The sequence below is a fragment of the Gasterosteus aculeatus genome, chromosome 12 (assembly GCF_964276395.1).
Source record: "Gasterosteus aculeatus chromosome 12, fGasAcu3.hap1.1, whole genome shotgun sequence".
NCBI lineage: Eukaryota > Metazoa > Chordata > Actinopteri > Perciformes > Gasterosteidae > Gasterosteus > Gasterosteus aculeatus.
In genome coordinates this window covers 6,524,119-6,536,776 of record NC_135700.1, presented here as the reverse complement: position 1 = coordinate 6,536,776, position 12,658 = coordinate 6,524,119, and the positions used below count along the sequence as shown (strand labels likewise).

The following is a 12,658-nucleotide window of genomic DNA, read 5'->3' as shown; positions in this document are numbered from 1 at the left end:
TAGTTTATCTGCAGCTAGATTACCAATTCTTCAAAAAAGGGCGGGGGGTGATTATTTTAAATAGATCTCTAGAAAGACCTTTGTTGTCACATTTGAATTTAAAGCTACTGAAGGTGAATTGAAAGTGTTTTTTCCCGTCCAAAACAGAACCGTGGGAGCATTTAAGAGCAGCACAGACAAATCCCAGTGTGCTGACTGAGAAACGAGGCGTTCGCCAGCTCCAAAATATGGGCTCAGAAATCTCCACGGTGCTCATTCAACCGTGTTACCGCACAGGGAAGAAAATCTCTTTGACGTACTGAGCAGTTTCATTGATCCAGCGACGGGAGGCCTCAGCGTGCTGCGTCACACGTCCTGGTCTGTCAGTGACCGACAAGACAACATCTCGTTCATCTCATTCACAGCCTAATTGATATAAAATATGTCCTCTAGTGGGCATGCAATTCCTGCAGGGCGTGCACCTGTCCACCGCGCTGGTAAGACTGGGATATGCGTTGGAAGGAGGCCGGCGTGATGACGTCACCATCAGATGATTGTCCTCCCAACGCCAGAGTGGACGAGATTGGAGCGGACAGGCCCGGGAAGGATCAGTGAGCAATGAATGAGTTGGCATTCTCCAGCCGAGAAGAGACGAGAGAACGATGTGGGCCAAGTGCAAAACAATGTGAGCAATAACAGCCGTTGAACACACTGTATTTGAAGGTCTGATACTGCCGAGCTCCAGTATCACGGATACAAGCGACACACCAAATTAGTAGCATTGTCCTGAGGGACCACGACTGCGTGTTGTGTTTTTTCACTCTGTTTTTAGTCACTGGTCGTGCGGACATTTAGTTCGTCAGGACAGAGTACAAGCCCTTGACCAGATGTGCTGACTGCTCTGGTAACAGGGACACAGCTCCGGGGTCTCCGGAGGACTTAGTTGGACCGGTTACGAGATGACAAACATCAGCGATAAAATGTTCTGGTCCCCTGAGAGACTAAATAACACTTTGACCATGCACTTCATCCTGTTCGCAGCTGCTTCACATCAGCCGCTATAGTCCACTATGCTACACTGCACATGGTTGTTTTAAGATATGTCATCCCAGATGCTTTAAACTGCTATATATCGTGACATTTTTGAAAAAATGAGCAGTCTATGAGAAGATTGATGCACAGTTACCCCGTCGAAGGAAGAAGAAAACATGCATCCCATGAGCTCTATAGAGAAGCCACGTGCTAATGGGAATAATGTCAATCAATCAACCATTTATATTGTACGTATACAGTAGATACAGATAAAGACTCCCTGGTCGGATAAAGGATGGATGTTGGAATAGAAATGAATACTTTGTGCTGACCTGAAAGGTCACCTGTGGTTCATGGGTAAACATGGGTAAAACAGTAATGGGTTTGGGTTTTTGGTGGCATCAGGCAAGAATTGGATATTAGACTCCTCAAACTGTTCTCAGGCTTTAGAAGATTCTAGTCTCCGTCTCACGCGACGGCACACTTTACCAAATCATCTCAGAGAGATCCTATTGTTGTTCTAATAATCAAATATTCAGAAAGATTTCCTGCAGCGAAGCGTTGGTTGGTGGTGTTGGTTTTCTGGTAATGATTTACGGTCGAGTGTGACCAGAAGCCCAAAACTGACATGATGGTGATATTCAGTTTGTCCAAATTAACAGTTGGTATTATAGTTAAGTTTTAGCGGGAAGTTGCATAATATGTTCAAACAAACTTTAACTTAATAAACTACATCTTAATAAATATTCAAAGGGAAGGTGAACCGCATCCATTCCTATGCTTATGAACAGTTCTGAATTAGTTTATTATCCCATCAACAATTTGGATAACTGATTAAGCCTTTTGATCCTTTTTTTTAGCAAAATCAGAGAAAGTTATATGATTCCCTGCATCTCAGTTATAATCATGTTCTGCTTTCTAATTCATTTTATTCAGACTGGTCAACACAAAAATGTCATTTGAAAACCTCATCTTGGAGACAGTGATGTGCATTATTCAGCAATTTCTCACATTTTATGTACCAAAAAATTAATTGAGAAAACAATCACCAGTATCATCAATGACAGAAATAATTGTCTTTTGCAGACAATGACTATAACAACTTGTATGAGCTTGGTCTTGAAGTGCCGGTGAAATGAACACCATTTAATGTGTTTAATGCGTAAACATCTGGAAATTGTCCACTTAATCCAACGAATGGAGTCCAATGAGAAGGGGTGGCAACTGCAAGTATCCAATGGCTTTAAGAATCCCTTTTAATACGATGATCTGGATTAAAAGTACATGCAGTAGTCCGCCCTCCAGAAGCTCCCCTGCATCTTCTCCACATGATCACTGCAGGCATTTATTTCTATATTGTTGCAAACTGTAAAGAAAAAAACACTGATAAACTTGCAGAGTTCATGAGGAATGAACACAAACTGTTCTCACATGTGGACACGAAAGCATAGTTTACATTTTCGTTTTTATGTAACCGAATGAACAAACACAGGCTGCTTCAGTTTCCAAGCTCCTTGAGGAGGTCGGACGCTCTACGTTCAATGGCACAGTGTTTGATTCACTGGAACAACTGAATGGGACAAAAGCATTGTTAACGTCGTTAGTGACCTTGTGCTTTGCCTTCTGTGACACGCAGATAATTGGTACTTTGTTTTGCCTCAGGGAATGTAATAGATATTGCATCTGATTAACTGATTATCTTCTTTTGTGTCGGCTACAAAGGAAAGCTCTCAACCCGTCTGATCTGCACCCTCATCTGAAACCTCAGGCAGTGTGCGTGGCTGCGTGAGCGACACGCTGAAGCTTTTACCACGCCGGGAAATCAATATTGTAAATGGTGAGCTTGTCTTAAAATAGAAGCTCTGTTTGGTAGGCTCATGAAGATCTTCTGTCAGCCTTAAGTAAGATGGAAAGCCCAAAAGATAACAAACACATCTAGGTGATGGATCTTTTTTCAAACGTATCCTACACATGCACATTGAGTGTGACAGTGAAATAAACATGTTCACGCGCAACCCTGGAAAAGAAAAAAAGATGAACCAGCTCCGTTAGCGGTGTCAAGCTCCTGACTGAACTCATATTGTGTTCTCTGCACTGGAATGGCTCGGTTGTCCTCCTTCCCCCCGACCGCACAGAGACCTGCCGTCGGAGCATTTGGCCTCAGCCCGTCCACAGCTGCTGTCCTTTTCCCCCGTCCCCGTGCCTCTATTAGAGGACAACGCGGGCGCGCGGCATTTCATCTCCCGGTCGGACGTCAGCGTGGCTTTGCGGTAGCAGCCACTCAGCCCCTTGCGGAAGCGTATGGTGAACAGGCCGTAGATGATGGGGTCCAGGCAGGCGTTGAAAAGTCCGAAGATGAAGAGGATGTGGGTGAGGGAGTGGGAGACCTTCCCCTCCAGGTCGTCCGGGAAGAACCAGTACCACAAACCCAACAGATAGTACGGAGTCCAGCAGACTATGAAGCACATCACTATGAAGATGCTCATTTTCAGAGTTCTCATTCTGGCTTTGGGGATGTTGTTCTTAGAGCAACGCAGATGTGGCTCGTTGGAGGACACTGGACATTAGAGAGAGAGAGAGAGAGAGAGAGAGATCCGGTATTAATGGACCCACCCAGAGTGAGGAAAGGGTTGAGCTGTGAACTCACAGTTTCTTGTTGTCATCCGTTTGGAGATCTGGATGAAGATCCTGGTGTAGCAGATGATCATCATGACCAGCGGCAGCAGGAAGAGGCAGGAGAAGGTGAACATGTTGTAAGCTGTTTCCTGCCAGTGGGTGAAGAAGCTGCCCCTAGTGGTGCACTGAGTGAAGTTTGCAGGATACGTGATGGTCACGTTATGGAAAATGAACATCTGTGGAATTGAGATGGAAAAATGTAAGGATTGCATTGCTGTCAGCTGTATTTTCCATTCACCGTGTTTGTTCCGCAGATGGTGGTATGGAAAGATAAAAGCATTGTGCTTGTCTTACCAGACAGTCCTGTGTAGGAATAATGTTTGTAATTGCCCACGGTTCAATGGAAATGGATAATTACATATTTCTTTCTTCAACTAACAGTCCAACGGCAGAAGATATTTAGTTGACTTGTCTATTTGACTATTTATTCTATTTTTACACGGCATTTTTCCTTGAAGAAAGATGGGTCTTGATATTGCAGGATTTTCTGATTTAATCCAAGAACCATTTCATGAGACGCCAGTCTTTAGCAGAATCATTTGTTTGGAGACTGTATTGCATGGCGTTGCCCGTTTTCTTTTTCCCCCTCATGAACCTGATCAGCAGCGTTACATAATAGGCTGCCATATGTCTCCTTGTTTACGGCAATGCTTGTTTATTGTCAAGATTAGTCAGGATTCCCGTCCCTTTTTAAGTACATCATGGAGCCACTAATCCATTACACTGACCCAATTTGGGCCCCTAGAAACATTCAGGTTTTCTTGCATCAAGGGCTTTACAAATCACCAAATTTTATGTAAATGCACAGAGATGTTGAGAGCATGATGAACCGCGTTTAGAGATTTTAATTTCCTTCAGCGTGTCTGGATCCCCCACACTTTAATACCTTTATGAAACTGAGATAATGCATGCAGATCCCATAATCTGAAGAAACCGTAACTGGGTCACACATTTCATTTCTCTCGAATCTGTTGCTTTTGTCTTTAACTTCACCCAAACACCCTGTCTTGTCCAACTAGTCGTCACCTGGCCTTACCTGAGGGATTGAGAACAAGGCGCTCAAAGTCCACGCCACCGTCAGCATGACCCGGTTCCTTTGCCGTGCCATGCTGATTGCCAGAGGGTTGAGGATGGCCGACTGTCTGTCCAGACTGATCACCACGGTGACAAAGGCACACGAGTACATGGCCTGCAGCTTGAGGAACATCAGGAACCTGCAGGCCAGGTCGCCCGCCAGCCACTGGACGGTGATGTTCCACACGGCGTCCACAGGCATCACGATGAAGGTGACCAGGAGATCGGCCGCGGTCAGGTTGATTATCAGCACTCGGACGTGGGACTTGCGCTTGTGGCCTTTGGCCGCCCACAGCACAGCCAAATTGCAGAAAGTGGAAACGCCGCAAAGGATGAAGGTGACGATCACTCTGACCTTGGCCGCCGTGGAAAAGGTGGGCAGCTGCGGCGCTCCACTGTACGCCGATGTCCAGTTACAGCGCTGAGGAGACGGCCAGTCACATCTGCCGTCGAGGTCGCATCCGGAGTCGTGCTGGTAGGCCGGGACTGCAGGATCACAGGAGGCGTTCATTTTGTGACCCTCGCCAAGGAGTCAGGGTTTGTCTCTCAGCTACATGGGGGGCCGACGCCAGCTGGGGGAGCGAGATATGGCAAAACACGTATGCACATGAGCCTTTTGTGTGAAGTCTGCGCAACATTCCCAACTGCATGGATTTGCATAAAGAGGCAGAGAGAATAACGACGCAGCTGTTGGGGCACATCTCTCTCATCTGCACCTCTCTCTCTGTCTGTCTTTCTCTCTGTCTGTCTGTCTGTCTCTCTGTCTCTCTCTGTCTGTCTGTCTTTCTCTCTGTCTGCCACTGACGTGGATAGATTTCCAGATTGTGCATATGGGGGTCTCCAAATTTGTGAATTGCACCACCAACAGCAACACCCGATAACCAAGTTACTTACCCTCCAAGGGCAAGAGTATCTCATTGGACAACATTTCTTTGGTATTGTTGCTAAAACCATCACAGATTGTGAAAATGGAAAGGAATAAAATAATCCCCATAAGGTAAAAATATTAGTCACACTTGAATTGAGTTTTTACTATTGCATTAAGTTTGCCGTCGATATCAAGAAAGCTTAAAAACCAAAGTACCATTCAGTCGTTATTATTATTAATGTTGGTATGCTATCATTGATATACACACTATAAGAACGTTGCGCAACTAAGGTTCACGTGCATAAAAATATTTTTTGTTACACTATTCACGCAATTCCTCACTCTTTCCATCAAAGCACGAATCCAGAACAAAATGTAAATTAACATATAAATACCATAAATAAACTGAACAAACTCACACTGCGCACGTGCTTTGGTGAAGCGATGCATTCCCGACAGCAGAGAGAGTGATACGTGTGGTTGTCCCCCGGAAGTCCCCGGACCCTGCTGATGATGCGCACAGCACCAGGTTCTCTGAGCACTGCGCGCTCGCCCCTCTTCACCTCAGCGTCCCAGCAGGGGTTCTTCACGCGCAGCTCGCTCCCGCTCCCCGCGCGCGCGCCGCCGCCGCCCGGTGGGCGTGGTCACCATAGAGCTTTCCGTTCAGTGAAGTTTCTAATTTCATCTCTGGCCGGAGTCAATTTGATGAGACACCGCAGCCTCGAGCGAGCTCGTTCTTCGTAATTGCGCTAATTACGTGCTGTGAGGTCACGCGGGGAAATTGGACAGACTTACAAGAACATGCGCAAAAAGAAAATGAACGCAACGCATATTCGAGACACGGACCACCGGCACCGGATAGCAATGTTTGAAAGTTTTGTGTTTTTGCGTTGTATTTCCACATGTTGTTCCCTCTGTCTACAGCTCACTGTCATTTATTCATCCATCACCAGCCTTTCCACATATCACATTCCCAACATCCCATCTGGTGTTACATTTTCACTTATCAGAACTCAGCAACCAAATAATGAATGATCTGTTGTGGAGTAAATACACATGTGAATAAATAAAAAAAGCTTTCTTTTCCAACAGGTAATATTGAGTCCTGCTGTGTTTTTTTATGGAGCAGGTTCAAATCTCAATGTGCTCAAAGCGTGCCATGTGCCATTTGGTTTTCCATCACTGGTTGAGTGAAATGTGTTGCTAGTAGGAATAAACCCCACAGAGAATTCTATCCAGACTCTGCAGCTTCCAGTTTGGCGTCTTTATGCGCAGTGTTTTGGTTGTTACGCCCTGCAACTTTACTTTAAATACTTTGGATTAAACTTTACTTTAAATTATTAAGCAATGTTGCGGACGCCATAACAATGTTGTAGAAATGCATGCAAGCAAAAGAACTACGGAACTACAACCAACACTTAACACATTGTGCCGAGCATGAAAACACCCTGCAGACTTTTGCAGCACATCACTCAGACCTTTACTATACACTTGCATAATCATATGAAGAACTCAAGAGAATACCTCAGCCTGGGGTGAAAGATTTAGCATCAGATCAAAAAAAGATGAAAAACAATTGCTGTAATAACCTTGTCTAAGAACCACAAACTTGTGTTCGTTAGCTAGTTTTGAAAAACTGAATCAGCTGCAACAACGAGCAAAAGTGAATGAACTGAATGAAATGTATATGGACATATTTTACTTTCCCTTCCTACTCATTAGACGAAAGAGAGCGAGAGGAATGACGTTGAGAGAGAACGACAAGTCACGACCTGGATTCATCCCAAGTAGGTTATGACGTAAACGTCACTCCGCTTCTGTTAAAGGGTGATCGTTACGTCAGGTGACGAGACAGAAGAGCCGCTGCTCATCACAAGGACACGGGATGTAAGGTAGAAGTAATACATGTAAGAACCCCTTGGATCCGGATCCTTGAGGAGCGGTAGCATATGTAGCATATGTCATTTGACCTTCACTGCTCCTCAGAGAGAGAGGGAGGAAAAACACACCTAATGTTGGTTTATCGTTGCTGTAACTCTCCGCCGCAACCGAGCTCTCCCTTTATTCAATCTGCCGCGGTGGATTATCCCCACAAAGTGATAGAGTGGCTGATTGGTGAGGGCCGGATGTCAGTGTCTGGGCTGCTCTCCAAACAGGCCGCGACCTTCGGCGGACCCACAGACATCAGACTCTTTGTCACTCTAATCCACAGTAATTGCGCTGCTTGTATTGAGGCTCGGTATTATCATCATTCATTGATCCACTGTGATCTTGCAGCAATCCCTCTCCCTCTCCAACCGGCACAACACACCTGCAGGCATGTGACACCCAACACAACAGAGTGTTTAACCCTGTCCATTCTGAGAATAAATTAGGCCCTGGAGGCAAAATATGGTGTGTTTCACAAGAATGTGGCACATTTCTTCCGGTTTTGAGGTTTCCTCATCCGGCAGCAATGTGACAACTCAAACCAGATGGCGCTAGATGCAGAGTCAAAGCTGTGAGGGCGACATGTGTACGTGCCAAGACAAATTCAATGCAACCCAGTTGTTGAGACCTTTCACTGAACCCCACAAATGTCAACCATGTGATGACACTGTAGGAACAGTGAGGGGATCACTGAAGTCACCAGGATGATCCTGATGCTCTGTAACGCACATGGATGGACTGCCGGACAGGCTGACTGTGTCAGGGACCCCCCCGTGGCTTTAAATGTCACACAACAGGAAGAGATTGAGATGAAATGCAAAAGAGATGTCGCACAAAGACTCCCACAATGTGGACTCTTTATGAACACATCAGCGTTTTTGAGGGGAACTAAAGGCTAAAGCTGACGGTCCTGTCAAGTTGTCTGTGTGAGCGGCATTTAAAGGTGTTCTCTACAACACTGCATGAAAACAGCCAAACTGTTGATAAGCGTAAAGCAAACAGACACACGTCTTAACATCATGTGGTAGGAGCCCAACGAGAGCTTCCCGTGATCACTGCCAGTGTTCTTTGAAAAGCGTTGAACTCATCAGCCGAGAGGCAGCGAGGTGCAGCGGCGTGTGTGCTGATGTGAAAGGTCCTTTAGCGTGGAGCCATTACTGACTAGTGTGCTGTGGGCGAACACACACACACACACACACACACACACACACACAAGCTCTGTCCTCCTGGCAGAGTTCATAAGAAGACCAGAAGAATTACAAAGTGACTCATAATCTGCCCTTAATTGTGCAGCATGACATTCGGTTGAAGTTTAGAAAATGATTTGAGCTAAGTGAAAGCTCGCTAATGGTCTTCAGGCGGCCACACTGCGAGTCTCTGGTATAGTGACCTACATGCTTTGCCAGAAACGATTTCACGGCCTAAAAGGAGTTCCGAATCCGAAAATCCAGCTGATACCCAAAGTGTTGATACAGCAGCCACAGACGCCAGATGTGGCCACACAGGGTTTTATGGAGAATCAAGCTCCAATATCTCAGTAGTTCCTCTTCCATGCACATGCTTCTATGCTCAATTATTTGCTACTTCCTCAATAGACAACGTACTACCACTATGACCACTGGCATAGCGTCACAATTACATATAATAAAACTGTTGAGGGGCCACGTCTGATCACATTTGAAAATAAAAAGTGAATTATAAAACGGATGTAAGAAAGAACAGCCACCATAGATGGACGTGCATTAAGCAGCAGCTCTACCGATGGATGGAAGACAACTAAATGCAGTTTGTACCTGGGAGCGGTGTGGTAACCATTCACCTTCACAAGAGCTTAAACCTTTCCTGATCCAATGAATCACCATGTCAGTGACAGAGCATTTCATCATCCGGCAGAAGGTCACCTGAATCAGGTGATTTTATCAGAAAAAAAAGTCGGTGTGGACAATCTGTGGAAGCTGCGTGCTCAGCGTAAATGCAAACGCTTTAGACTGCAGCGTGGTCATGTTGAATAGACTCACCTGGATCTCTCTAAAGTGTGTGAAAAATGCAATAGTCAAACAAAGTGTGAAGCAAGAAGAGATGCCTGACCACCAAAACAACCATACAACGGTATATCACAAAGAAATCAAATGGTGTTGAATGCACAGATAAGATATTCACACAGCAAAAGACAAAGGCTTTTTCAAGCAATTGCACAGGCTGTCCTTATGAAAAACAGCAACACAATTGAGTTTCTACCTTCCCTGGTCGAGTTAAGTGCATCTGATGCAACCTTTAAACAACCCCACCAGTTGCTTTGAACGCGTCAGAAAAATAACCACCACAACACAACACGTTGTGCTTTGTTCTCCTTTTGCTCAATTTAAACTAGCGTTCTATCCAATCAGCGACACACGGTCTGCCCCACTGTCATGTGACGAGAGCTGCCAGCGGGCGGCGGTACCTGCGGCGCTTTCTCTCAGAACCACCAGACAGCAACTAGAGCAGAGACGCGAGGAGTCAGTGGGGATTCTGTCACGTTCCTGTGCGCCGGTCCGGAGCAGCGCACCACAACGACACGACGGAGTGACCTTCAGTGACATTGGGAGAAGAAAAAAACAGCTGCTGTGAATTGACACAATGTTTACCTTCCCTCAGAGCGTGAGTTGTGTGTGTCGCACAATATGTGTCCCCGCGTTGCAAATGGTAAATCTAAGTGCGTTTGTCCACTTAAACTTATCTAAACGGTGCACTGTGACTGTGTGACCTCTAAACAACACCGATGGCTCACAAATGTTTGTGCAGGCTGAGCTGAACCGGCCCGCTCTTATGACCCACGTTGTTTTCATTCCACTCACCAGCCAGATGTGCTACGGCAGATAGAGAATCGGCCGGCGCCTATGCGCACACGGGAGATCACATGGTGACCCATGGTGCTTTCCACGGTGTGTCTTCTCACATGGTGTTCTAAGTGCTCGTGGAGGGTTTTTCATATCGCGGACGTTGATTGAACAGTACGTGTGTCAGGTTGAAGTTGATCTACCACGAGGATGGAAGCTCAAGCCGACGCCAAATCCCAGAATGAGCACAAGAATTACGATTCAGATTCACGGCACAGTGTTATTCACAGCCCGGACAGCGTTTGCATAATGTGAAAGTACTCCAAAGCCAGTGGAAAGCGAGCACGCACATATTACCGCGTCCCACCGTGGGCCGCCAGGAATGAGATGCGTTGTCACTCTGAGTTAAATGCAAAGTGGAACAGGTGCCGCTGGATGTGGATGGCTTCATAATTTGCCCATTAATTATACCGTTTATACTGGTACAGCCTCTCTACCACGGCACTCATGTGAAAGGACAGAAGGATCAACAGCGTAAACTGACAGCCGCCACCTCCGGGTCGTCCTCATTCTCGACAGTCAGAAGCTGCTACTCCTCTAACAAATCAATCCAAAGCAGCGTGCAGAGACAGCTGCTGCTCTGACGGGCCCCATACTGCTTCCTGAGAAAGAAACAATTATCTTAAATTATCTTTCATCGAATTGATGCAAATGTTTTTTGTCGTTATCGGATGAAGAATAAGAATGCATTATTCGCGGATGAAGCTGAATCCCAGATTCACCTGTGCAAATGTTCATTCACTGACCTCCTTCCTATCGCTGACCGGGGGCCTCTGATTGTAAGTGGTGAGGCGGCTGATTGGAGCCGCTCTCGAGCAACGGTCACAGATGAGAAATCAAATACAACACACATCAGCATGATGAAAGCAAGAGGAAGGGGCGAATCGACCGCGCCACATGCAAATCAAAGGCAAATCACAATTGCATTTACAGTGAAGTGAGTCCTCCCGCACTGCTGGGCGGTGTGGGTGAACCCAGAGAGATCAAAGGCAGACTGCAGTTTGTGTTCTGGAAAAAGAAAGAAAGACGAGACTCCTCAATCGATTTGGTCTTCACTTCTACGTGAAGATGCTGGTGGTCACCAGGGGGTCTGGAACCAGGCCAATCAGACCAGGCTGTTTAAAAGGCCGGGCAGCTTGATCTGTATTAGGATGAAGTGCAAGCAAATGATTTCAGGTTTCCCTTCTGGTACGGTGTGGTGGAACAGTAAGGGACGTGGTGGATAACCGAGTAGAAATATTTTTAGCATCGGTTCGCTTCCCCCCCAGAATGCCAAAGCGTGTCTGCAGCTGTCTTCTCTCTGTGGGAAAATGGAAGTGCAACTCCGTCACCGAGGCACATCGAGATAAAAAAGAGGAATTGCAGCTGGGCGCTTCACGTCCTCGGGCCGGCGCCTTGGCTACACCGCTGGTTCACTTTGTCAATAGTCGCTCGTTGGCCTTGAGGAATACTGCGTGTTCTTCGGCTGACAGGGATTACGTTTTCAGCCAGATGGGGGATCGGCAGACTGAAATAATAATGATGTTCCTGTTTCTGGATTCCCAGTAGACGCAAGTCAGTTTTTATTACTCTAATGTCACTCCAACCTGGACTCAGGTACAATTATTTCAAGCTTCTCAGCACAGTTGATAATGTACTTCTACAAAAAAAACCTGACTTCACACTTCACCTCTTCTTCAACCACGAGCACGATTCCATAGAGAGACGTGAGCTCAAAGTCACACACCAGGCTCATGTCATCCACAACAGAAATCTTGGTTTTGTTGAAATGATATGCTGATGTGCAAATAATACAGAAAGAATATTTTTATTGCATAATCAATCATAATGAACCCATGATGAAGTTATGACAAATTATGAACACAACAGTAGATCTAGTATGTAATTGAATGTTGAACCATAACACAGACCCACTGTGACTTAAGAGGACCCTCTAGTGGAAAACTACATCATACAGCGAGCGGTACTTTGTATCAGTGAGATGGAAAGCAGTAACAATACAGCCCCAAATTTGGGGTAAAACACATATTTTAGCGCAAACTCTAGAATTTTGTGTACTGCCAACAGGATAAGGAATATTCCATACACCGAAAGAAAATATACTGTTGTAATAATATATAGGAGTATATTCACGCTGTGATGCCAAAGCAGATTAGGGCCATTAGTCCAAAATCGATTTTATTTTTTAATAGAAAAAGTAGCGAGAGGCTTGTTTCAGGTG

At 45.7% G+C, this 12,658-nt stretch overlaps 1 protein-coding gene across 1 annotated transcript; it reads right to left on the bottom strand.

Annotated features, from left to right (window-relative positions):
- Positions 1 to 1,923: 1,923 nt before the first annotated feature.
- On the bottom strand, positions 1,924 to 6,262 carry LOC120811940 (gonadotropin-releasing hormone II receptor). Its single transcript, XM_078084894.1, has 4 exons — positions 6,049 to 6,262; positions 4,724 to 5,333; positions 3,659 to 3,863; positions 1,924 to 3,568 (listed from the first exon to the last, which is right to left on the bottom strand). The coding sequence occupies exons 2-4, from the start codon at positions 5,270 to 5,272 to the stop codon at positions 3,087 to 3,089; spliced, it is 1,236 nt and encodes a 411-aa protein (XP_077941020.1). The 5' UTR covers positions 5,273 to 5,333; positions 6,049 to 6,262; the 3' UTR covers positions 1,924 to 3,086.
- Between the last annotated feature and the right edge of the window lie 6,396 nt (positions 6,263 to 12,658).

Excerpts from the sequence above, each read along its gene's own strand:
- LOC120811940 (XM_078084894.1), bottom strand. The coding sequence starts at position 5,272 with ATGAACGCCTCCTGTGATCCTGCAGTCCCGGCCTACCAGCACGACTCC. Across the intron at positions 3,864-4,723 it reads CCTTGTTCTCAATCCCTCAG|ATGTTCATTTTCCATAACGT; the intron begins GTAAGGCCAGGT and ends TCAATTCCACAG. Across the intron at positions 3,569-3,658 it reads ACGGATGACAACAAGAAACT|TGTCCTCCAACGAGCCACAT; the intron begins GTGAGTTCACAG and ends TCTAATGTCCAG.